The sequence below is a fragment of the Heteronotia binoei genome, chromosome 3, assembly GCF_032191835.1.
Source record: "Heteronotia binoei isolate CCM8104 ecotype False Entrance Well chromosome 3, APGP_CSIRO_Hbin_v1, whole genome shotgun sequence".
In the NCBI taxonomy this organism is placed as follows: Eukaryota; Metazoa; Chordata; class Lepidosauria; order Squamata; family Gekkonidae; genus Heteronotia; species Heteronotia binoei.
The window spans coordinates 48,871,506-48,897,526 of NC_083225.1; the positions used below are offsets into that span (position 1 = coordinate 48,871,506).

The following is a 26,021-nucleotide window of genomic DNA, read 5'->3' on the forward strand; positions in this document are numbered from 1 at the left end:
TTTGCAACACTTCCAATTTCTTCTCTGTATGTTAGCAGCCAGTTTGGTGTAGTGGTTAGGAGCACAGATATATCTGGGAGAATTGGGTTCGATTCTCCACTCCTCCACATGAAGCTGCTGGGTGACCATGGGCCAGCCACAGTTCTTGCCAAGCTGTTCTCTAAAGAGCTCTCTCAGACCCATCTACCTCACAGGGTGTCTGTTGTGTGGCAAGGAAGGGAAAGGAGATTGTAAGGCGCTCTGAGACTTCAACTGAAGGGCCAGGTATAAATCCAGTCTCTTATCTTCTTCTTATAGTGTCCAGAAATTGGTTGTGAAGCACATGTGCAAATGCAAGAGAGGACACAATATGGTTAACATAGCACAAGTGCCTAATGAGGGTCATCTTCTTGCACTTTCTCTTGCACAAGTTCTCTAGCATGAGTACAATTCCCCACTGGGTCCAACTCCAAGTCTGGATGTAATTACAACCCTAATATTTACTATAGGCAATTTGTCAAGAGGACACTTTAACTTAACTGTTTAACAGTATAAGCAAACCATTTACTGATGGAGATGCAACCCATAAACACACATCTGGCATGCAGAAATAATAATGTACTGCTGATTTTAAAATAAAATAGTTAAGATTCCATTTTAAAAACTGCAGTTAATGAATCATATGTTCACTCATATTAATATTTTAACAGCCTGTTTGTGGCCATTTTTACTATGGCTCTAGTTCAATATTCGTAATTATTGTCAGAAGTATAGAATATTTTATATTTTCCAGTATTTCTGATAATCTGGGTCAAGTGAAGGGCTCAGGAAATTCTGGCAGGGACTTTTCCATGGTAATGTATACTGCATTATTATGCTAGTTTGCACTACTATGTAATTTATGGTAAAGGACTAGCATTTGTGTCAGTTAACAGGCCTCAACAAACATATCATCTTTCAGTTCTGGGTTGTAAAATGTGGATTTCATCTAAAACTGACATCAAGGATTTACACTTTGACATATTATTTTTTTTAATTAACATAAAATAGACTTTTGCAGAATACATAATGTAGTTTATGAAGGAAGTAGATGTCCTCACAAGCAATGGTCAGGATCCAAGAACTACTCCAAACTAGCCCATTTCTAGCTCAGTTGACTTAAAAAATAAACCTGAATAGCATGTATCATAAATTCTCCTTATTTTCGAAGTGAGTATGCAATGTAGTATTTTGGGGTGCATGTGGGAACAGAGATGGGAAACCAAACTAAAAGTCCAACACATGCTGTGGAACTAGTAACATGGTATTTTGGGTCCTGGACAGATTCTTTAAAAACATTGTTTTTGATTATATTTAATATATATTAACATGCATATACAATGGTTGTCAGAGCACTGCAAGTAAATATTGTCAAGTTGTTGATTCGTATCAGTCTTACCGTGTAGCAAGCTTATGGCAAATGACACCGGTATCTGTTATGACTTCACTGAGTCTCAACTCTAGATGGACCTTTCCCTGAAATACAAAATGGTAAGCCACTATATGAAAATTGCATACCATATAGCCAGTCAAAACATTTTTAAAGCAGTGATCCCCAACATACGGCATGTGTTTGCTCATGCTCACTTCCTTCTTCCTCAAAGAGCCAAGCCTAGCTTTCCTCCTCATCAGTGGAGCGGAAGGCACTTCAGAAAAGAACAGGAGGTACCACTTCTATCATTGGATGATACCAGTCTTGAAATCTCCCAACATTTTGTGACTGGCTTTAACTCCTACAGCAGCCATTTTGTAGTAGTGCCAACTAACCATTCTTAAAATGTATTAGGTTCAATTACCCAAAGTTTTTGTAATCCGGTAGTTTAAATTAAGTGTTGACATGGTTGGGTATCTGAGTTTTAAAAACAATTTTAATCAATAACAATTTTGTCAACAACAATAGCAATTTCAAGGATACAGGCCAAACATGACCTTGGATGATTGAAACTGATTAAAGCCAAAACTTGTGAAAGAGTCTGTGAAAAATCAAGACATCACACTGGACAATACCTAGATAATAATTTTCTCCTCTGAATGAAAAATAAGTAAATAAATAGAGCAAGCTGTATGTTTGAAGACCAATTACCAAAAGTTTCTGTAACCCAGCAGTTTAAATTAAGTGTTGGTTACTGAAATTGAGGATCTAGGATAGACTATGTTGTCATTTCTTCTAAAATAGCTACTCAATCAGGAACATGCTGTCTGCTTATCTGGTGAGTATTATACTTTATTTCCTGTATTAGTACAGATTTCACAACTTTACACCTCTGAATCAGAATTTCTGAGTCAGCTCACTGTCTGATGAACCAGAGTCTGATATTATATAAGAGCAATCCTAAGCAGGTCTGCTCAGAAGTAATTTTAATCAAATGGGTCTTACTCCCAAGAAAGAGGACAGCAGCTGGTGTTTGTAACTGCTGCAATGAAATGTTACTTGAGGCCTGACCACATAGAAATAGATAATACACTGGGAAGATGGAGTATGTTTTACTTCTAGAAACAACAATAATGAATAACATTGATAATGAACAGATATAAAAGAGTCGAGAACGGGCTTTTTCCAGAATTACGCAGATGGTGAGCTGACATTTTTCAAAAAAGATTGCAAAGAGAAAGGAAGTTATTTAACATATTGCTTTCTCTATATAAAATAACCTAACTAAATAGAGGATGGGAGGATCTCTCCACAGAAAAGGCTGTATCTGGCAACTGCTGTGGTGGCAGGTGAAGGTATTAGGAAAACCTGAAGAAGCATTTCAGAATCCTGCTTTAAGAGATTTAAATGTACCCCCAAACACAATTAATTTTCCAAATAAGACTTTTTTTAAAAAATTCAATCCATGTTTTTTCTAAGCCAAGAACAAAGCAGAGATGGACAGAGATGAATATGGGTTGAAATAATCCTGTTTGTTATTTTGTTCATGGTAGAAGTTACAATAGATTTAATGGTGGCAGAGGAAAAAGGCTGTGACAACACAGGCCTGTAAACAGGGTCAACAGCTTGTTCATTCTGACTCAGCCTGAGTTTTCCTTTAGCATTGCTCCTGCTGTGTCTCATTGGTTTCTTCTTACAGGAAGAGAAAATGTTGCCTTGTTTTCTCCAATTTTGGAATTTTAAAAAATAAAATAACTGCCACAGCTTCTACATGAAGCGGCAATTTGGGACTCTGTATATCTCCAGCCATTAGAACTTGTCCAAAACAAATTTGCACACCTGCTGTTGGCTCCTCTGCATTCCACATCTTCAGTTATGGTTAGAATATAATTATCTCTACCCTCAATAACAGCCTTGGTTTAAAAAGCAGCCATTAACTATTGGTTGAAAATTATCTTTTGTACAACTTCAGGTCTTCTAACTTGGACACATGGAAATATGAAGTTCAACTTATGATGTGGTTTTGTATTCAGATTAGTGGCTACCCTTGGATTCTCAGAATACATGAGGAGCCTTGGCTTCCATGCAGCCAAATTGTTAGTCAAAGACTGGTATACCAAAATGTTCAAACTGATGTTAGATTACTATGTTTTGTGAGAACAACCTTCCTTTAAAGGCAGTTGCTTCTTTTCCCCTGACACTTCAAGTGTACCTTACCAATATAATGAATTATGACAAAGAGAAAGGCTATCAATAAAACATGACTAGAAGTTCTATGGCTTGCAGTTTTAGAAGGCTACTTTGATGGGACTCCATATAGTAAAAGAGTTAGCTTTTGTGACCACAGGTCCATTGTGGATTAGCCCCAGATTTTGGTGCCTGAGATTTGAGGCTAAACACAAAAGATTTCCGAGAACCATTATCTCTCATCTTCCAGGAATGTCAGATCAGGATAAACTAGTATTAATTTCTTTCTGAATGGCAAGGTTTGTTGATGCCATTATTATGTATTTTAATTTCTTCTGTGATGAACTGTGGAAACTGCATGTTTTTACTAGGGATGAACACAAACTGGCTCATAAACTAAAGTTTGTGATGAATTTTGGCTGATTCATGGTGTGAAGTAAAGTTCATGGCAGGTCAACTGGCACAAGCTTTCCACAAACTTTCAAGCTATTTGTGAAGGTTCATGCTGGTTCATTAATGGATACATGTCCAAATACTGTCTCCACTCAACTTCAAAACAATGGGGGTGGAACTTGGAGGAAGTGTAGAGCATCTGGGGGAGGTCTCCTGTGACTTTGATCTCTAGCTTGCACTGGATCCATTCTATACGCTCCTGAACCTGCGCCTATCAAAATGACCACATTTTGACAGGTGCAGATTCAAGAATGTATAGAATGGATCCTGTGCAAGCTAGAGACACCAAACTCAAGGGGGATCTCCAACTGACTCTCCTCTGCATGCCCTCCAAGTTTGGTGGGGATTGGATTTATGAGATTTGATTACACCCCACCCAATGAAGGTGCCTTCAGGAAAGAGCTTTCTGGGGAAATAACAGGCTGCCATTTGCACACAAAAAAAACTTTCCTGGGGCACCTTTTTTGGGGTGCCATAACTCATACCCTGCAAATTCAATCCTCACCAACCTTGGAAGGCAGGTAGGGGAGAGTCAACTGGAGAACCCTGGTGGTGAGTTTGGTGTCTCTAGAATGCCAGGAGGGCCATTCTACTGGGCCACAAATCTCACAAACTGAATTGGTTTGGCCCCTAAACATTTGTGATGGTTCCTGGTTTGTGCACTGGGCACATCATGAACTACAAATCCAACTTTTCCAGTTCGTGCTCATGTCTGTTTTTTTTATGGATGTGCCTTGTTACTTTGTCTTGCTTGCTGTTGAAATAAAGATTGCATGTGATTTGACTGGTTTCTTGTCTATTGGTTCTCCAGTACACAACAGAATTTCAAGAAAGGTAGAGAAGGAGTCAGGGAACAATCCTGTCAATAACCCTGAGCCTTACTATCTTGTTATTCCAGACAAAAACAAGGACATTCCATATGGCTAGCCATGTTAATCTGTTATTTCAGTTGCTACTGTGACTGGTTAAATAATCAAGAGAATTCCAGAATCACACCAGAGAATTTCATTCCTGAACCTCATTGAACGATTCCTCAGTGGAACAGGCTTCCTTGGAAGGTGGTGGGTTCTCCTTCCTTGGAGGTTTTTAAACAGAGGCTAGATGGCCATCAGACAGCAATGAAGATCCTGTGAATTTAGGGGGAAGTGTGAGTTTTGTGAGTTTCCTGGCATTTGTGAGTTTTGTGAGTTTCCTGCATTGTGCAGATGATTGGACTAGATGACCTAGAGGTCCCTTCTAACTCTATGATTCATTGGATTCACAAGTCTATGAGAGCAGACCATCCTAAATAATCCACCATCCTTATGGGAGAAAAGATCCAACTGGGTCTTGAGCAGTGTTCTCTGACTGTGACAGAGCACTTAATTCATTGCTACCAGGTTGCCAATTTCCTCTGCAGTATAAAAAGGTAAATCCTGTATGTTTTTGCTTTTCATATGTGGGGCTGAATATAACCTGTAACAAGCCATTAATTCCTGAGCATGTCCAGACAAGCAGCCTCTGCATAGATGTCAAAAAGCCTAATATTATAAAACTGTAGATTTCCATGATCAGCTCCACCACCACCTTCATCAGCTCAGTGAGGAATCCTAAGAGTAAGCCAGGTGGATGGTAAACCAATAGTATTGCCAGCCTATCCCAGGAAACCAATACAAAGTACACCTCATCAAAATTGGATATGTCTCTGACAGGAACCTGTGAATGGAGAAAATACCATATATTTCTTCCCCCCCTTCTCAGTTTCAACACTGATGAAGCATCAAATATTTGGCATGAGCAAGAAAAGAGAGAACAGGTCCAGTCAGGTTGATATTATTCTCCACAATATCATAAACTCCTTTTTTTATCCTCTCCAAAGAAACTTAGCATTGACTAACATAAAGTTTAAGCAGGGGGTTTCTATAGGAATTACATCACCCACATAACTTAGAATGGAATGAGGGAAGCAGATGGGGAGTCCTCTCCCTCCATTGCCAGTGTCACTGATGGTTCTGGAATGTCCATGCTCTCTTGAGTACATGAGTTGCATCACTTTGAATGCAGTGGGTGAGAATGGCCAAACAGCTGGTCTCACTTAGATGACTAAGATGACATTCATATTGGGGCAGCCTCCCTTGATGATACATCGCTCCTAGCAGCAAATAATAATAATAATAATAATAATAATATTTTATTTTTATATCCCGCCCTCCCCGCCAGGCGGGCTCAGGGCGGCTAACAGACATGGGAGTCCCATGATTCACATTAAACAGTATAACAGACATGGGAGTCCCATGATTCACATAAAACATAACAATTTAAATATCAATTACAGATAAATTAATTAAAATAGATAAAACATATAAAAATAGGTGCTAAAATGATGTAATCCTGGTGTACATAAAATGGCTAAACGTCTGTTCGTTAGTTAATCAGGTTCTGTCTCAAATGCCAACTGAAAAAGAAATGTTTTGCAAGCCCTGCGGAATTGGTTCAGGTCCCGCAGGGCTCGCACCATCTCTGGAAGGTCATTCCACCAACGAGGGGCTATCACCGAGAAGGCCTGCTCCCTAGTGGCCTTCAACCTAACTTCTCTTGGCCCAGGGATTGTTAATAAATTCTGGGAACCAGACCTCAGTGCTCTCCGGGGTACATATGGGGAGAGGCGGTCCTTTAGGTAGGCAGGTCCTCGGCCATATAGGGCTTTAAAGGTAATAACCAGCACCTTATAGCGAACACGGTAGACAACCGGCAGCCAATGCAGATTGCGCAGCCCAGGCCGTGCAGGCTCCCACCGTGGTAGTCCCTCCAACAGCCTGGCCGCCGCGTTCTGGACTACCTGGAGTCTCCGTGTTCGGTACAAGGGCAGCCCCATGTAGAGGGCATTGCAGTAGTCTAACCTCGAAGTGACCGTTGCGTGGATCACAGTTGCTAGGTCGACGCGCTCCAGGAAGGGAGCCAACTGCCTCGCCCTCTTAAGATGGAAGAAGGCGGATCTAGCAGTGGCGGCTACCTGGGCCTCCATTGATAGGGAGGACTCCAGTAGCACTCCCAAGCTCTTGACTTTGCGCACCGGTACCAGTGGCACACCGTCAAAGGCCGGTAAAGTAGTCTCCCCTCCCGGTCCGCCGCGGCCCACGCAAAGGACCTCGGTCTTCGCCGGATTCAACTTCAGCCCGCTCAGCCTGAGCCAGTCAGCCACGGCTTGTAATGCCCGGTCCAAATTTGCTGGGACATCACCAGCCCGGTCGCCCATCAATAGATAGAGCTGGGTGTCATCTGCATATTGATGGCAGCCCAGCCCATACCTCCGTGCAATCTGGGCAAGGGGGTGCATAAAGATGTTAAACAGCATCGGGGAGAGGACTGCTCCCTGAGGCACTCCGCAATGAAGTGGGTACCTCTGAGATAGTTCCCCCCCAATTGCCACCCTTTGTCCCCGACCCTCAAGAAAGGAGGAGAGCCATTGTAAGGCTAGCCCCCGAATTCCTGCGTCGGCGAGGCGGCGGGTCAGCAGCCGGTGGTCGACCATATCGAACGCCGCCGATAGGTCTAACAACAGCAATACTGCCGAGCCGCCTCGATCCAGTTGTCGTCGGAGGTCATCCATGAGGGCGACCAGGACTGTTTCTGTCCCATGGCCCGGGCGGAAGCCGGACTGGCATGGGTCTAGGACGGAAGCGTCCTCCAGAAATTCCTGTAACTGCACCGCCACGGCCCTCTCGATAATTTTGCCTAAAAAGGGCAAGTTTGAGACCGGGCGGTAGTGTGCCAATTCGGCCGGGTCTGATGACGGTTTTTTCAGGAGAGGGCGGACCAATGCCTCTTTCAGGGGTGTTGGAAAAACACCCTCTGAAAGGGATCGATTTATAATATCCCGTATAGGATATTTTAGTTCCTCCTGGCAGGCCTTGATTAGCCAGGAGGGGCAAGGGTCCAGATCGCAAGTCGTGGAACGTGCAGTGGCAAGAATTCTGTCGACTTCCTCCAAGCTGAGCGGGTCGAAGCAATCCAGAGTTGAATCAGAAGACACGCATTGGGCTTCGAGTCCACTTACTGCCTCCAAATTGGCGGGGCAGTCCTGGCGGAGCGATTGGACCTTATCCGCAAAGAATTTCGCGAAAGCCTCGCAGCCAATTTCCAATTCCTTAGCTTTAGAATTGCCTTGAGGCAATGTAGTCAGATTCCGAATTATTCTAAATAATTGGGCTGGGCGCGAATTTGCAGATGCAATCCTAGCCGCAAAGTATGTTTTCTTTGCGGCCTTGATTGCCATCTCATAGGACTTCATAAACTTCCTATAAGATGTTCTAGTCGCCTCGTCACGAGTGCGTCGCCATTGCCTCTCTAGCCGTCTAAGACCTTGTTTCAGCTGGCGTAATTCCGGGGTGTACCACAGAGCCAGCTTAGTCCGAGGTCGAAGAGGGCGCCGAGGTGCGATCTCCTCGATGGCCCTAGAGAGCCGGCTATTCCAGGTCTCAATCAGGTCATCAAGGGAATCGCCAGAGGGCCAGGAGTCCCGCAGAGCCATCTGGAACCGTTCCGGGTCCATTTGGCTCCGCGGGCGAGCCATAATCGGCTCCTCGCCTAAACAGGTTCGGGGGGGCACATTTACACGGGCCTTGAGGGCGAAGTGATCCGACCATGGCACTACCTCTGTGGTTATATCGCTCACTACAATCCCGGCCGCGAAGATCAGGTCTAACATGTGTCCGGCCTGGTGGGTGGGGGTTACAACAAATTGAGAGAGTCCCAGTGTTGCCATGGAAGACACTAGGTCCGTCGCCTGGCTGGAGGACGGGTCATCAGCATGGACGTTGAAGTCACCCAGGATTATTTATTTATTTATTTATTTATATTGGAATTTATACCCCGCCCTTCACACCGAAGTGTCTCAGCCTTGGGTGCTCCAGCGCCCAGCCCGTCGCCGCCTCGAGCAGGGACGGTAAGGCGTTGGCCGGTGCGTTAGGCGTACGGTACACCAGCCAAATCGCCAACCCCTCTTCATCCCCCCACGCCAGCCCGGCACATTCAATGCCCTCAATCTTTGGGGCCGGGAGCGCCCTGAAGGAGTAAGCCTCCCGTGCAAATAGTGCCACTCCTCCCCCCCGCCCGCTAGTCCGCGATTGGTGGAAGACCGAGTAACCTGGGGGAGCTGTTTGCGAGAGGGCCACTGTATCACCCTCCCGGATCCAGGTCTCGGTCATGCAAGCCAGGTCCATATTCTGCTCGAGCATAAACTCTCGGAGAATTGAGGTCTTATTATTGATGGACCTGGCGTTGCATAACACCAATGACGGAGGCGGGTTACTCCTGGTCCTACTACCTGTCACCCTTGGGATGGGCCGCAGACTGGAGGGGGGCCGAGCACCGACTTGTCTCTATCCACCTCCCTTGTAATATCTGCTCCCACCGCCATACCTCCCCCTCCCCAGGAGCACCGGAATCCCTGAGCCAGCCATTCCTCGCTGGCAGCAGCTGCAATGAAACCACTATCAGGCTGGTATCTAATTACGCACCCTCCTCACTCCGTCTGACTAAACCCTAATTCCAATTAACCCAAAAAACCCCCCTCCAATTCCTTATATATATTTGATAATGAGTTGATTTCAATAGCAATAAATTTACCCCTCCCTGATTCCCATCAATTTGCTAACAATATTTATATAATCCAATTCAAATATATAATAATCAATCAATGAGTTAATTAGTAATAAATTAATTTTTAACTACTAAATTCCGGAGTGGGTTGGCAGTTCTTAAAGTGCGACGTGAGTGCAGTTTGGACGCTCCTTGTGGGTTAGCAGCCACCGAGAGGTATGATGGAGTGTTTCCAATCAGATTACAGTCAACAGTCAGCCAGTCAGCACAGAGTAAAGCAAAGTGCACAGTGCGGAGTCCAGGACTAAGTGTCAGTGGTTGCCCAGTCATGTAAATGTGCCAGATAGTTCTGAAAAATTGCAGGCTCCGGGTGCAATAAAGATCTCGTGGTTGGGGCTTATTCGTTGTATCTCGCGCAGGCTGGTGAGCCCGTGGTGGGTAGAAACCCCCCTCGTACTCCCCGCCGCGCCGTAAAGCCCCTCCTATAATACCTATAGGGACAACCAATTCATATGGAGCCCTATTATGCCTGTACTGCCGGTTGTTAATCTCAGGCAGAAGCACCCGGGTCACCTGCATCAGGGCTCTTTCTTGGGCGTCGGCCCCTTCGGCGCTCTGGCACTCCTCCCATCGCTCCTGGTCTGTAAGCGTCAGGAATCTCTCACTGCACTCCCGGCTCGCCGCTACTCCTCTGTCACTCCCACTTCGCAAGCATAGGGGGTCTCTCGTTGTACTCGCCCCGTTCTCCGCTCTCTACTCCACTCCGTCTGCCTCGCTCTCCCTGCACTCGTCCCCGCTCGGCCGTTCGGCCGCCGGATCACCAGGCCGCCGGGCCACGATGTCAATTTTAGTCCTGGCCCGGGCGTCCACGTCGTCAGCGCGATCGGCTGCAATCTACTCCGCTGCCTCGATTGTGCTCGCGGTCAGGTAGGCCACGCGGTCCGCGCTCGGTTTGTTGTTACTGGGAGCGTCGGCGGCCTCCAGTAGCCTCCGGCTTTCTGCGGTCTCTAATATCTCACCCCTCACCAGTATCAAATGCCAGCCTGTCGGAGGTTTTTCGTAGGTGGTTGGGTGGATAATAGAACACGATACTGGGTTCTATTGGTTATAATATTGGTTAGACCCTCAATGCTTCATTCTGCACTGGTAAGTCATTGTTAATATAAGTAATATAATGTAATATAATGTAAGTCATATAATGTAATATAAAAGTCATATAAAGTAATATAATGTAAGTCATATAATGTAATATAAAAGTCATATAAAGTAATATAATGTAAGTCATTGTTAATATAATATTGGTTAGACCCTCAATGCTTCATTCTGCACTGGTAAGTCATTGTTAAGAGGACAGTTACACACAGGAATAATAATTGTTACATTTAATTAAAAGATCTCAGCATTTATACAGTGAACATATGAACATATGAAGCTGCCTTATACTGAATCAGACCTTTGGTCCATCAAAGTCAGTATTGTCTTCTCAGACTGGCAGCAGCTCTCCAGGGTCTCAAGCTGAGGTTTTTTCACACCTATTTGCCTGGACCCTTTTTTGGAGATGCCAGGAATTGAACCTGGGACCTTCTGCTTCCCAAGCAGATGCTCTACCACTGAGCCACCGTCCCTCCCCTCATGAAGCATAACATACACTGTCTTAGTAACACTGCCTGATTAACAGGGCTATGGACTAAATTACTACCTTCTATTATATGGGCAGAGACTGTGGCTGAGGCGTGTCTTAGTTCACTGAGTGAGCATGTGGCTGAGATAAATATATTTAACTGTTTTATAAATATTTAACTGTTTTATACTTGAAATTGTTTAAATTTTATGTTTGATTAATTGTTGGAAGCCGCCCTGAGCCATTCGTGGGAAGGGCGGGATATAAATCCCAAATAAATAAATAAAATAAATAAAAATAAGATCTGAACCACTGTCTTCCTATCTCACAGCTACTGCTGGAAGTCAAACAACTCATCCTTTAAGCACTATGCCTTTACAGGGGAAAAAGATTTCTACCAGTTCCATATGCTTTTAAAAACAGAATCAAGCAGCTAAGCAATAAGACTATGCTGGGGAGGGGGGGGGGGGAATCAAAAGTCCACAGCATTACAAGAAACTGTAATTATTCCCAAAATGCTTTGTTATTTCCAGTTGCAGAACTCAGGTGTGGGAGACTTGCCGCAGTAAAAGGCTTTGATATATCAGGCACTAAATGCTGCTGTTTCATAAACATCATGCTTCTGCCCATGTCAATTATGCCCTTGGGGAAACCTCAAAGGACCCATTAAATAACTTTGCTCATGAGTGCTCCAATTTAAACTTGCTGCAGACTATTGAAGAAATCTTCTCTAAAAGCATCTCAGAGAGAAAAAGCAGGTAGCTTTGTGCATGTATTCTATAACTAGGTTGTAAAAAAAAGTTTACTTTTATATATGAAAAAGTGGGCTCTATTTCTAGCACATGCAGAGCTAAATAAAACAACCAACAGTTAAGCCAGAATTATATAAATGGTTATATGTGTATGTGTGTGCAAGTGTATACACCTATACTGTGAGACAGTAAGCGAAAAGGAACAGCCACTGGTGAAAAAACAAAAATAATTACTGCACTGTAGAATGAAATTACACCATTTAACATTATTATTAAGCTTGATTATAACCACATTACTGGAGCTGGGTTGGACAGAAAACTAAGCAAGACGTTTGAATAATGTGTTGTAATGTAACATCAATAAATTCATCCCCAACACTATATGTAACTCTCATACCATTCAGGGAATGGAGCAGGACAGAAATCAAATAAATATAAATATATTTTTTAAAAAATGGAATTGCCATTAAAAGGGGGCATTATTGAAGAAACAAGAAGGTGCCATGCAGCCTGGCAGCTCACATTTGTAAACACTGGAAACCAATGTTATTTGTGTCCTCAGGCAAGATCAGAAGCCCACTTTAGTAGCCATATAAAAACATGTACTAGAAACCACAACTGGCAGAGAATGCTGCAACAAGAATGCTGCCTCCAGTGGGCCATATGGACCACATCACCCTAGTCTTGCTCCAGCTACACTGGTTTCCAGGCCCAATTCAAAGTGCTGATGTAATGTTTTTGTTCTTTTCTGTGTGACTCCTTTATGTGTAACCTGTCAAGGCATCTCTCTGTAGTGCTCTGAGGTGACTTGTGTTATGCCGCCTCCTTGCTTTCCTTATTTTCATTGCCACCAAAGGCTCTCACCTTAGAATTCTTAGTTGGACCCAAAGAACAGGATGGCTTAGTTGTATATGATAGAATGACAGACTGGCTAGTGCATGGTGGTGGCTAAGAGGTAAAAGGGTATTCTTTACTCTAAAATAAACAGTTTTCTTTAAAAATGAATAGTGTTTCCTAAGTATAACTTCTTCTTCAGGGCTAATAAGCTTAATGGTTTCAGACAGGTACATAGGCATAGTGAAATAGACCTAACCACACAGGCTTATTTTCTCACTTGCCACTTAGGCCAATAACTTCCATAAATCTGAACTTCCCAATTTGCCACTCAGGCTAATAATTTTCACACAGAACACGAATTTCTCTCACGGAGCACTACAGCACCTCACTTAAGCTCCTTCCTCCACATACACTTCTCAGCACTCTCTTTCTCACCCACAAAGCCTCTCTCTGAACCACCCAGTCTACTCTGGCCTCTAGGATACAGCTACTATCCAATCATAACACCCTTCACTCACCCATCCAGCCCCTCACTTTCTTTACAGGTCTACATTTTAAACCACAGCAACACTAGGGTTGCCAGGTCTGTGTTGGAAAATACCTGCAACCTTTGGGGGTGGATCTGGGAGAGGGCTGGGTTTGAGGAGGGGAGGGGCCTTAGCATGATACAACATCATAGAATCCACCCTTCAAAGCAGCCATTTTCTGCAGGGGAGCTGATCGCTGCCAGCTGGAGATCAGACGTAAAATCAGGAGATCTCCAGACCCCACCTGGAGACTGGCAACCCTAATTAAAACACAGAAATAAAACACACACTCAGTATTTACATGGTAAAACATGACAGCTGGCGAGTAGTAACCTTTGAACCCCTAAATGGCATGGAACCCATGTACCTTAAGGACCACCTGCTCTGACCTACACAAACCTTTTTCAACCATTATGGTCATTTTCAGGGGCCCTGATTCAGGCTGCCACCCATCATCTGAGGTAAAACAGGTGGCAAACCTAGAGACAGTCTTCTCAGCCCTGGTATCAAAATTATGGAATTCCCTCTACAGGAAGATTCAGCAATTCCCTGGGATCACTGACTTTTGCCAGCAGGTGAACACTTTTCTGTTTCATCTGGCATTTCCTTTGTGACTTGTTTTTAATTGCTGACAGCCCTAACTGGGTGGAAAGGCATGATATAGATTATATAAGGAAATATCTAGCTTAGCTTAAAATGTCATAAAATAGTTTTAAAAATTTAAGCATAGAAATAAAATGGTGGGTGGTGCCAATCTGCATGACTTCCTTACATAAAATAAGTCATGGTAACCCTTTCCTAGCACATCACAATTTCAGGCATTTCCTGCAACAAAGACACTTGTATATATAAGTGTGTGTGTGTGTGTGTGTGTGTGTTTATGTATGCCATAAATCAACCAATGTATATATGTACCTGGTCCCTCACATCCCCTGCCCTGGTCCCAAGCTCTTCTCTTGCACAATTATACCAATTTACTTGCAGAGTTTCCAGTTCACCTTGCACAACCTCACTGGAAGGCTTTGGAACCAGCAAAGATTAATATGTCTTAATCCACCAAGCTCAAACCAGTCTGCTATTTTTTATATTTTCAGCAACACCATTCTTTTTGAAATCCCAAGAGTCAGTAAAGAGGAGAATCCCCTGTCAACTGCAGGGTTGTTGTGTATCATTATTTCATTGTTGGAACTTCCAAATCTAATTTGCAATGTAGAATGGAGCTCCTGCTGGAGTTATAGCCCCTTTGTCTGTGTTGTGCCCTCTCCCCCAAAATGGCCAACCTCACTTTTTGACAAGTTACTAAGGGATGTTGAGTCTCAGAAGGATGTAACCATGTTTATGACTGCACTGTTGGGTCCCTCATTAATTATAGAGACTACATGTTCCTAACACATTCAAATAAATACTTTTTAGTTAGCCCAGACCAAGAATGTGGAATATACTTGCAGATAAAAAGCCAATTGCCTGTGCTCTAGATAACTTTGTCCTGGCTATTGAAATCTGCTGGGAGAGGGCTCTTTTGATGGATGGCACAAATTATCTGTCTGTGGGTGCAATCACATGAAAGATTTGGCCTGACCTAGCCATGCCTCCCATTTGGGTTTAATGTACATGATCACATGCACCCATTTGCCTCCTGAGTCCTGCCTACCCTTGCCTTGTCTCAGGGTGCATTTCCTGGCTGTTTGAATGGCTAGGACAAGGCATGCACGTGCCCCACATGCACATGAGCAGTCTAAATGCTCCTCCTGCACGTGTGCAGCCTATGCCCCTCTCGGCAGCAGGACGGGGGTTGTGTGAATGCCCCAGCACTGATCAAAGAATACTGGTTTTTTTCAAAGCCAGGATACTACCGCACCAGATTCTTTGTGCAGTCGCACCTTCGCTCTGGCACAGAATTTTCCCTCTGACTTTTAGAAGAGTTAGATTCAAGTCCAGTAGCGCCTTAGAGGCCAACAAGACTTTCAGGGTATCAACTTTTGAGTGTCTAAGCTCCCTTCATCAGATACAAGCAGGAATGAAGATCTCCGTGTCCTTATATCCCACTCAGAAGGTAGGAGGGATGTTGTAAAGAAGGGCGGCAGGATGCAAAGTTATAATGCAAATGTAATCAGCTGATTACAGTAAAGAAGAAATTGTTAGGGGCAGAAAATAAGCATCTATAGGGAGATAGTTCATCTGTGCCAAGAGCATCTACTTTGGGAGTCTGCAAAATTGACACACACACACCCAGGTCCCAGTCACTTATGTTACAAGGAGGACTGTGTTGTGTGCAAATGTGGTAGCATTATCTTTATAAGCTGTCAAAGATGATGAAAGACACCCTTGGCTATTGCTGTTCCACCAGGAAGCCCAGGTTTAGAAGCATCCCCAAGCTATGAACTTGCTCCTTTAGTGGAAGGGCAACCCCATCCAGAACATGAGATATCCCACATCCTAGGTCAAATCTCTCATCCACCAGCAGCACCTCTGTTTTGTCAGTATTAAGTTTCAGTTTGTTCACCCTCATCCATTCCAAAACTGCATCCAGGCAACTATCTGCAGTTTCCACAGCCTTCCTGGGATCAGAAGCACAAGACAGAGCTGTCATCTGCATATTAGTGGCAACCAGTGTTCCCTCTAAGCTAAGTTACTGTGAGCTAGCTCACCATTTTTTAGTCTCTGGCTCACACATTTTTGTTTCAGCTCATGAAAAATGGCCCTAGAGCAAACTGATTTATGCACTAGCTCACTGCTTTAATGCCAGTAGCTCACAAAGCAGAATTTTCACTCACAAGACTCCACAATTTAGAGGGAGTACTGGTAGCAGCATAGCCACCAAATCTCGGGATGACCTCTCCCAGCAGCTTTATGTAGATGTTGAAAAGCATGGAGGATAAGATGGAACTTTGTGGAATGCTGCAGAACAGAGGCCAAAGAGCTAGGTTGCAGTCCCTCAGCACCACACTGAAACCTACCCCTGAAGTAGGACCAAAACCACCACCGAACAGTGCCTCCCAGTCTCAAGACAGTCCAGAAAGATACAATGATTGGTGGTATCAAGTGTCTGAGAGGTTCAGGAAAATTAAAAGGATTTCACTTGAGAGATCCAGAAGAATTAACAGGGCCACAATCCCTCATCCATCTCCCAGCATATGCCATCCATCAGTGTAGCCAAGGCCATTTCAGTCCCATAACCAGATACACAAAATACATAAAATGGCATTACTATTTTGGGGGGTGGGTGGGTGGAAGGGGGGGTGGAATGAAACTTTCTTACTTTGCTCTGGGAAGGGTCAAAGTAGAATGTAACAAGTCAATGATAAGTCTCCAATGACAATCTTTAAGAAGAGTATTATAATGAGGTTCAATTCTAGGTTTCGGTATCTGACAGACTTTCGGTACAATCCTAAAACCAAGTTACACTCTTGTAATACTCTTCTAAGCCAACTGACTTTAACCGACTTAGAAGGGTGTATCTGGTTGTTATTGAGCTGTTTCCTCCCCACAACATACTTTTGTGAAATCTTTTATAGCTGAATAGGCATACATCTTAGAGATGACTGTACTTTCCCCCCCTTCATGGGCAACAAAATAAGAGACGTGAAAAACATTGTTAGATAAAGTGGTCACACCCTTTTATTTCCTGGGTGGTGGAGCAAAAGCTAAACTGGAAATAGCTTTTTTTCACTTTCACATGGTCTGTGGTTACAACAATTCAGCACTGAGTCTTTCTCACTCTTGCAAATGATTAACTAGGTTCAAATAAGCTCTCTGCTAAATACATGCAAATAGGCTGAACAAACATCATTAAAGCAACTGCTGGACAATAGCCACACTATTTTTAAAAAACATTAATAGCATCTCTCCCTCAAAAAAGCTCATTTTAAAAAGGATCTGGAAAAGTCTCACTAAAATACACAAATGAGAGTATACATCATGCACAGAGAGATATAAAACATAACCCAAGTAATTTAATGAGCATACAGGCAAATTTCTAAGACGTTACAGGAGAATCAAATAATTAACCTCAACAAAATAAAGCAAAAGAGACCCACTGGCAGCTCCAGTACCTTTTTGTCCCACTCTTCCTACAAAAAGGGCAAAGTGGCATACATGGTTCTCCCCTCCTCCATCTCATAGCAACCGTGTGAGGTAGGTTAGGCTGAGAGTCAGTGGCCCAATGTGAGTAGATTTCATGTCTGAGCTGGAATTTGAACTTAGGTTTCCCCAGACCGACTTCTTAACCACTATACCACACAGAATCTGAAGCATTTCTTATTGGAATGGGCAGCTCTGGAATGACCATGATGTTATGTGACTGCTCAGCAAGAAAAGGGAGTGCCTTTTTCCATGGGGCAGCTGTGCAAGGCATCTGCGGTCTATGCAGTATTGCTGTATAAAAACTGACAAATCCAGCATTTGAAACACTATATAAAAATGCATTTCTGCTGTACCTGTTGCATTCAACAGGAAAGAGTCTATTTCCCCCCTTACATGCACATTACTGATACGAACACAACAGATTTCTCACATAAGGTAAGCAGGGAGGAGGAAGCTACAGAAACTTCACCATGAGGGAGGGTAAATTAATGGCACCAACCCTCACTAAGTAAAGAAATGAAAACAAATTGTGGGATTCAGAAAGGTTTTCAGTATCTGTATCTCTCATCACTGGTAAATCAGCCTAAACTTCACCATGTCATGCATTCAACTGCTCTTCTATTTATAACCATCACTTGAATTCTGCAAATGTCTTGGGACTTCAAGAATCTGAACTTTTTGCCAGGAATATCTTCGGAAAAAAGAGAAAACAGCATGGGTGACCACTGAAAAGGATTAGAACCACAACAGAACAGAATGGGTGGGGGAAAGCTCACAGTGATTCTGTTTCTGGTTCTTTCCTGGTTCAAACCTTGGCCTTACATTTTACTATTAGATTCTAAAAACCTGATTAATACATCCAAGCAAGCAGCCGTGTTGGTCTGAAGCACTGAACAAAGCAGGAGTCAAGTTGCACCTTTAAGACCAACAAATTTTTATTTAGAACGTAAGCTTTCGTGTGCTCTTAAGCACACTTCATCAGACGAGGAATCCAGCACAGCTTTGCTCACTGTGCTGGATTCCTCGTCTGCTGAAATGTGCTTAAGAGCACACGAAAGCTTACGTTCTAAATAAAAATTCATTGGTCTTAAAGGTGCAACTTGACTCCTGCTTTGTTCAACTGATTAATACAGTTTCTGTACTAACTGGAGAGATTCCACCCTCTCCATAGATTTCTAGACAGTTCTATGCTCATCACAGATCTAATACTATGAGACTGTGTCTAGCCATATACAGAGATTACATATAACTTATTTAACTCTGTCCCACATATTCTCTGCTATATGTTTCTGAGATAGCAGTAACTTACAGTAAACAAAGAACTTCAAAATAACAAAACTGTGAGCACCAGCAAGTAAATAATTCAGTCTAGGCATCATCAGAAATACTGGACAGTTCCGCAGGGCCTGTAAGACAGTCCTCTTCCGGTTGGCTTATAACTGACCAGCATTGAAACATTGAAATACTGAAATATTCTGACAGAAGACTATAAGATAGCACACTGAGACTGATTGATGTATTGATATATTAATTGTTTTAATTATGTAAATTATTATTGTATTTTAATTCTTGAATTTTATTGTTAGAATTTTTATGTTGTGAGCCGCCCTGAGCCCGCTTTGGTGGGGTAGGGCGGGATATAAATCAAATCAAATGAAATGAAAAAATAAAACCTCTAAAAAGCCTGGGTGCATTTTCCCCATAGTATCTAAATCTAAATCCAGTCATGGTAGAGGCCCAACTTGCACCTGTGGAAATAATTACTTCATTATCTTCATCTATCCATACTTACAACTCTCTACCCTACCTCCCATATGTAAGACCTGAGGAAACTGTTTGAACATATATGATGAAGTGTGTTTGCACATGAAAGGTTATACCACAGATAAAACTTTGTCTGTCTTAAAGGTACCACTGGTCTCAAATTTTGTTCTGCTGCAACAGACCAACATGGCTACCCCACCTGAATCTCTATTTATATAGTAATTTTGGGGTGCTTTTTAATTATAGTGATAAATAGTCCCGTAACAATAATTCCTGTCTATATTGTCCATATCTATTTCCATCCTTATGCCTGGAGTGAAACCAGATTCAGATTATTTATTATTACGGTACATAACCAATAAAACAATTTAAGAAGCCAATCCATTCAAATCCGATGCACAAAGTACTCAAACATTTAGCATGGTTGTTACAGTAGCATAAAAATATTTGAAAAAGGAGCTTTGCAAAATTTTAAAATATACAAAAAAGATAAAATTGGTTAACTTCAAAGTCCCTGGGGTCATGATTCAGTCCACAGGGTCAAAGAAGGCCCATCATGAACATGCTGTTAATCTGGGTTGCAAATTGACTCAGGTTATCATCAGATTTCTTCTTACGAAAGAAGGGCATTTTGTACCAGAGTGAAATCATTTTAGTTGCATATAGATGCAATTCCTCTTATCACCTTCAGACCCATCTACTAGAGCTAAGAATCAGAAGGCATGGGCTCAGGGGGCTCTGGTGGTGTGATCCATTTATGGCATTTATAGGGAAAGCAGTAATATTTTCTACCATAGGTTTACGCACAACCCTGCCTTAAGGCAGCCCATGGGTCCTCTCCAACACAGTCCTTAAAATACTTTCAAGTCAGGTGTAGATCTTTTAAAATTCTGCTTGCCTGGCTTCATCTGGTCTTTTTACATTGCAAACATCTCTGGAAAATTATTGTGAATGAAGAAATTTAAAGTGATGGGCATTTCAGGTACAGAGCATCTTCACAGTGCATTTTGTGAAGAATTCATGCAATGGAGAATGAGCCATCAGCTACTTCACAGTTTGGCCCTTACTATGTACTGCTTTGAACAGCTACAAATGATTCATGGAATCTGCTGTCAATGACATTTCCATCTTCAATCCAGATAATTCAAATTTGCTTCAGAAGCTAATATTTCAACAGCTAAGAGTGAAAAGAGAACCCAAACTTACAACCAATTTTGTTTCTAGTAGGTGGAGTGCTTTGGTACACATCCTAAACGTCCTTACAAATGTAAACGTGATTTTTGTGCTTTACATGCAGAAGACGCAGGTATAATCAGGTAGCAGGTGATATGGAAGGACCTTCTCTGCCCAAGACCCTTGACAGGAGACAGTACGGGCCTAGATAAACCAACAGTTTGAAAAGGCCCAAGATAGTAGATATATCTTACAAAAACTCATACATTTATTTGCTTACATAAATATATTTTACTGCTTCTTAGGTCACTGACACATGGGTTGCTGGTTTCTGCTTGGTTGCTATTAGAAAGTGGGAAAGATGGGATCAAAGCTCGGGCGGCCCCCAGATGGAAGGGAAAGTCTGGATCTTCCTGCTTTGCACATATCTGTGCCATTTTCCTGCCCTCAGTCCCATACGATGGCCTCCCCATCAGAAGGTTTTTAAAAAGAAACATCAATTGACAATCATAATAATGATGTGTCTATCAGGTTCTCTAAATTCCTTTCACTAAAGAAGTCTTTATGCCATTCTGCTGCAGAGATCTCCATAACAAAAGGGACTGTGGCTTACTTTTTTAATGATGGGAATTCAGAGAAGCTGATAGCCATATTGTCCACGGCTTTTTTTTATAGAAAAAGCCCAGCAGGTACCCATTTGCATGTTAGGCCACACCCCTAATGTCACCATTATTTCATGCTGGGCTTTTTTGTAGCAAGAGGAAGCTGGAGGAGAGGAGAAGTTGGAGGAGAGGAGTAATAGGAGGCTGGAAGAAAAGCCCAGACCATGAACGTAGGTAAGGAGAAATGAGTCTGTAATAAAATTGGCTAAAACATGTACCCACAACCAGTGTACCTCTTCTGCTGTGGATGAAAGGTGGGATCAGTGCTACTGCCCCCTCCCCCCTGGTGCTCACAGGCTGCCCTCCTTTCAGGCAGTAAGTCTCCCCTAGTCGGTATTAAGAAGGCCACAGTTATATTAAGGAAATATTTTAGCAAACTTTACATATAATAGATAAACACAGTACCCCCTGTTATATGTTTTCTCCTTTCAGAAAACATTTATCAGAGAGCTCCAAATGCAGCTTTAAGATGCTGGTCCTTACAAAGCAAAAAGAGAGGAAATGATAAATTGCAGTAACCATTGCAAATAGAGCACAGCATTTATAATTAACATTTAGCTCTCACGTCCTAATTAACTGGAATGTTTCACGAGCATTTGCTACAAGATATATTCACTTGAGATATAAATAACTGGCAATTTCCTAGAAAGTCGACAAACAGCTCCCATAGTCTTAGTGGGCCTTAAGGTTACAACTAATATCAACAATACATTAGGGCCATATAAATATTGGCTCACATCACATAATAAAGGGAAATCTTCGTTTCTCACAGGAAGCAAACCCTAACACTGCCTAAACAGCTGTTGTTAAAGTTATCAAAAGCCAATACCTGGTATCTTGATGAGCATTAATTACCCCATAAAACACTTGAACAGCTTCTAGAGCAAATAATCTGGATGGCTAATCCATGGTTTCTCATCATACAGTGTTATCAAATATACCTGGCTCATTATTGGGCAAAATAAGCAGCAGCTCTCGAGGAGTTTTCAACAATGGGATCATGAGAAAGGGAAATGAAAAGAAGAGATCAGGGTAGAAAGACAGCAATGTTACGTAGAGGTTAATTGTTTTAGTGTTTCTAGATTTTTAGCTGATCTAAAATCTAAATAAGATTTTAAAAGTTGCAGTTAAGTAAAAACTGGGTTATTTGAAATTATAGGGAATGGGGATTGCTGGTTAATCAAATAAGATGGTTCCTCAAGCTTGTTGCTCTGCCCTGCACCCAATGCAGAGAAATCCACTACAACCAAACCCCTCTCCACAGTCAACAGTGATGCTCCGATGCCTGATGAGACACTTTAACTTATGCTGTGCTACAGAACCATTCTAAGCAGTAGGTAGACAAGCAGGCCAGTTGCCCAGGATACCTCCAGTACAGCTAGTTCCTCACAGCTTGAGAAGTCAATGGGAAGGTTAGGTTTTAAATGATGTTTGAATAGAAGCAGAATGATGGAAAATCAGACCAGTGGTGTCTCTACCCCAGCCTCTAACTGAACTTGTGCCTTCTAAATGCAGCTATTTCAGATGAGGCATGAGCTTACTTCCTTGGATCTGTTAATAAAATCCATGGATCAAATAAGGTTGTCCAGTAAAGAGGCCTGAAACTATATAAAAGCATAATACATATTTGCTAGGCTCATTCAGTTATAATATTTCACATGTCAGTTTCTGGGTGCAATGAACACATAAACCAAGCTTTCATTCTTGAAATGAATCTTTGGCCTTTCCCTCAGTCTTATGAATCTCAGAGAAAATGTGAGCTCCTCCTAGAAATTCCAGTTCTTTAGCCAGCTTTCCCCAGAAATTAGGCTCTGAGAACTCCCAAAAGCATTTTACTCTGCTAGCCTGCTCTCTTCAAAAGCCAGGCTCTGAGACCTACGAAATCTGAGACAGAAGCCTTCCAATCTCACTCTCTGGGGATAAAAATCTTGAAACATCCAATATATTAACCTTCTTTGCCTAAACGCCAGTTTATGAGGCACACAAAGTCTCCTCAGGGAAGTTGTTCCAGTCTCAGTCCTTGGAAGCACAAGCCCTATCAGATTCAAAACTGAGAGCTTCTTCTCCATGCCCCTTTCTCACCTGGCTCTTCCAGCATTTCATGGGCCCAGATCAGCAGCTAGCTGATCTGTACAAACACCAAAACAGGCGTAAAGGAGACTGGTGCCTGATAGAGAAAGGATCTTTGCCCATCCATCATATTCAGAGATGACATTAGAAGACATTGTCCACTGTCAAACAGCCAGTAACAATTAGAGGCACCAAGCTGGCCAGCTGGAGGAATGAAAGTGGGATGTGTGAACAAAGAAGTAGGGGTATAGTGGCTGAGTGGGGAAGAGTTCGGCCTCTAGGCGAAGATGGTTAACAGAATGTTCCAGATAATGAAATGCCAGATAATAAAGCTTTTACTATACATCATTACACACTGAACTCCAAGCCTTTGAGACAGAGAGATATTTATATAGAGCATTTTATTTATCTATGTTACAAGCAAAATGAGAAATCAATGTGATACTCTTAATGTCACCACGTTCTGTAAAGACACATGGATTCTTACCAAACATATTCATGCAATAATAAAAAACAAAATCATTTTATCAAAATGACTCAAAGATCTGTTAAGCTTTTTTTTAAAGGAAGGGAAAAGAACTTGATGCGTGACAATGCATCAAGAAAACCAAAGAAATCCTCCTAAAAAGAGTTACACCATCAGACCACTGACTTCAATAGATTTAAATGGGTGCAATTCCTCTTAGGATAGCACAGTCTGTTTCCTACAGACCAGGATCCTTGCAGTGGGAGTTCCAAGGCCTCAAAGGTCATCTTGCTAGGTGGAGTTGCTGTATTAATCTGGCCTATCAATCACATGTCAAGGGAGTGCCTAAAATAATCCGTCATTCAGTCAGAAGTACCACTTTACCAACCTTTGGAACATTGTTCTACAGATGAAATGTGCAGCACCACTTCCCGGATGAATGCTCATTTCTTCACTAGACAGTACAAAACAGACTCTTAGCAGCTGGCTGATGCCACAGGTCCTCTAGAGAATCTGGATCAGCTGGTCCCCCTAGGACCTCCAAACTAACTGGAAGTCCCAAAGGCTGTACTACTTATAGAACTGTCCATTACCAGAGAAAACAGATTTTGTGATCTAGTAAAAGCCTTTTATCAAGGATCCAAAACTTATTCTTAGCAACATTTTGGAGAAATAAAACTGCATAAACATGTGAATGCAACTGTTTATTGCCCTTACAAGTAGACACACTATTCCACATTTACACATAAACCATAATTATTCTGCCTCACTGTTAATGCTTCTTTGCTTGCAACCGCAAATATTTAACAAAGGCAAGGATCAGACTATAACATTTCCTCTTTCCATCAGGAAGGAAATAGGGTGGTTTATGCAGGTACAGCATTGGATTAAAAAATACTTGCAATACAATTAAGCTTTACAAAATGAACTTGATCAGTGTATGCACCACAGCTGTTATATTGAAATTGCTTAAAACATTCTCCATACGTTGTGAAGGATCACCTCTACCTCCAGTGCAATATTTTCAGCTAGGAAAATAATCCATGGCTTTGCCTATAGGTGCGCGCATACATGTGTGTGTTTCTGCTCACTTATCCTGCAAGAGTTGCATGTTTATGTCTGGCTGCTAATGACTCCTGGCTCTAAATAAGCTCCCTGGCCTGGTCGGGCTAGCACACCTATTCAACACTGCAATTCTTAAATTCTCAGCCCAAGATTTAACAAGGGAAAGATGATAAAAAGCAGAGTTTGTTTTCTAGAAAAAGCCCAGCAGGAACTTGTTTGCATATTAGACCACACCCTGTGACATCACCATTGTTTCACACAGGGCTTTTTTGTAGAAAAAACCCAACAGGCATTCATATGCATATTAGTTCACTCCCCTTGACACCAAGCCAGTCGGAACTGTGTTCCTGCTCAAAAAATGCCCTGATAAAAAGTGGACTCACCTGTACTTCTGAATCTGCATCAACATGTTGCAATTGAAACCAGGTGTCTCTATTATGGTACGTCTGCAGATCTTCCTTCCATATTGCAACTTTTCCTGAAAATACATTAAGTTCAAAATATCAAACAGGAAAAATACAAGTATTTGTATGCACACATTTTGGGGGAGGATAGAGACATTTTTCTTTATTTCATTTACAACCCGCCTTTCTCTTTGAAACTCAAGGCAGATTGCAAAACTGCAAAAAACAATTTGATCAGACTGCAAAGGACCTCCATTAAATGATGCAGTAGGTCTCAACAGCAAAAACTAAAACTAAACAAATGTCAAAGACACATCAATGCCATAATCAGGGCTTTTTTTTGTAGAAAAAGTTCAGCAGGAACTCATTGGCATGCTAGGCCACACCCCCTAATGTCACCATTGTTTCACACATAGTTTTTTGTAGAAAAGGCCCAACAGGAACTCCTTTGCATACTAGGCCACACCCCCTGATGCCAAGCCAGCCAGAACTGCGTTCCTGTGCACTCTTGTTAAAAAAAAAGCCCTGGCCATAATACTGAAGCAGGTCTGTATATGTGTGTTGTTTTAAGACCAACAGTCTTCCACAGGCAGGAGAACAGAGTTTACAAAGACTGTTCTGGCCAGCTCCTTTATGCAATATATAGTAGATTTCCACACACTTTAGATGTCAACATTTAAGATTCTTTAAACATGCTCACTTGTAGCATTTATGTTGCTGTCATGACTTCCAGGGAATGTTACTGAGCTTTGATAGGGAATGTCATTAATAATAAAATTAAAATGATTTCAAGAATCTGTTTTAATTCCATTTTAGTATTCTACAGTCAAGTTTACTGTGCTTAATTTCTACCTGCCATTCTCTTATGTAAATAAATCCATGGTTTAATATGTAGGAGGAAATGATGGAAGAGACAAGAGACGGAATGTAGAATGCTAAAAAAAAGCTTAGCTGCACATAATTAAATAGCATGCATTTCAAGCATTT

At 42.2% G+C, this 26,021-nt stretch overlaps 1 protein-coding gene across 2 annotated transcripts in view; it reads right to left on the bottom strand.

Moving 5' to 3' along the window:
• The window catches only part of RASA3 (RAS p21 protein activator 3), a 212,352-nt gene that overhangs the window by 74,888 nt on the left and 111,443 nt on the right, over positions 1–26,021 (bottom strand). For both annotated transcript variants that reach the window (XM_060233749.1, XM_060233750.1), the window contains exons 4-5: positions 25,014–25,108; positions 1,418–1,494 (exon numbers count right to left, since the gene is read on the bottom strand). In XM_060233749.1, coding sequence (XP_060089732.1) covers positions 1,418–1,494; positions 25,014–25,108 — 172 coding nt within the window. The remainder of the gene's footprint in view (positions 1–1,417; positions 1,495–25,013; positions 25,109–26,021) is intronic.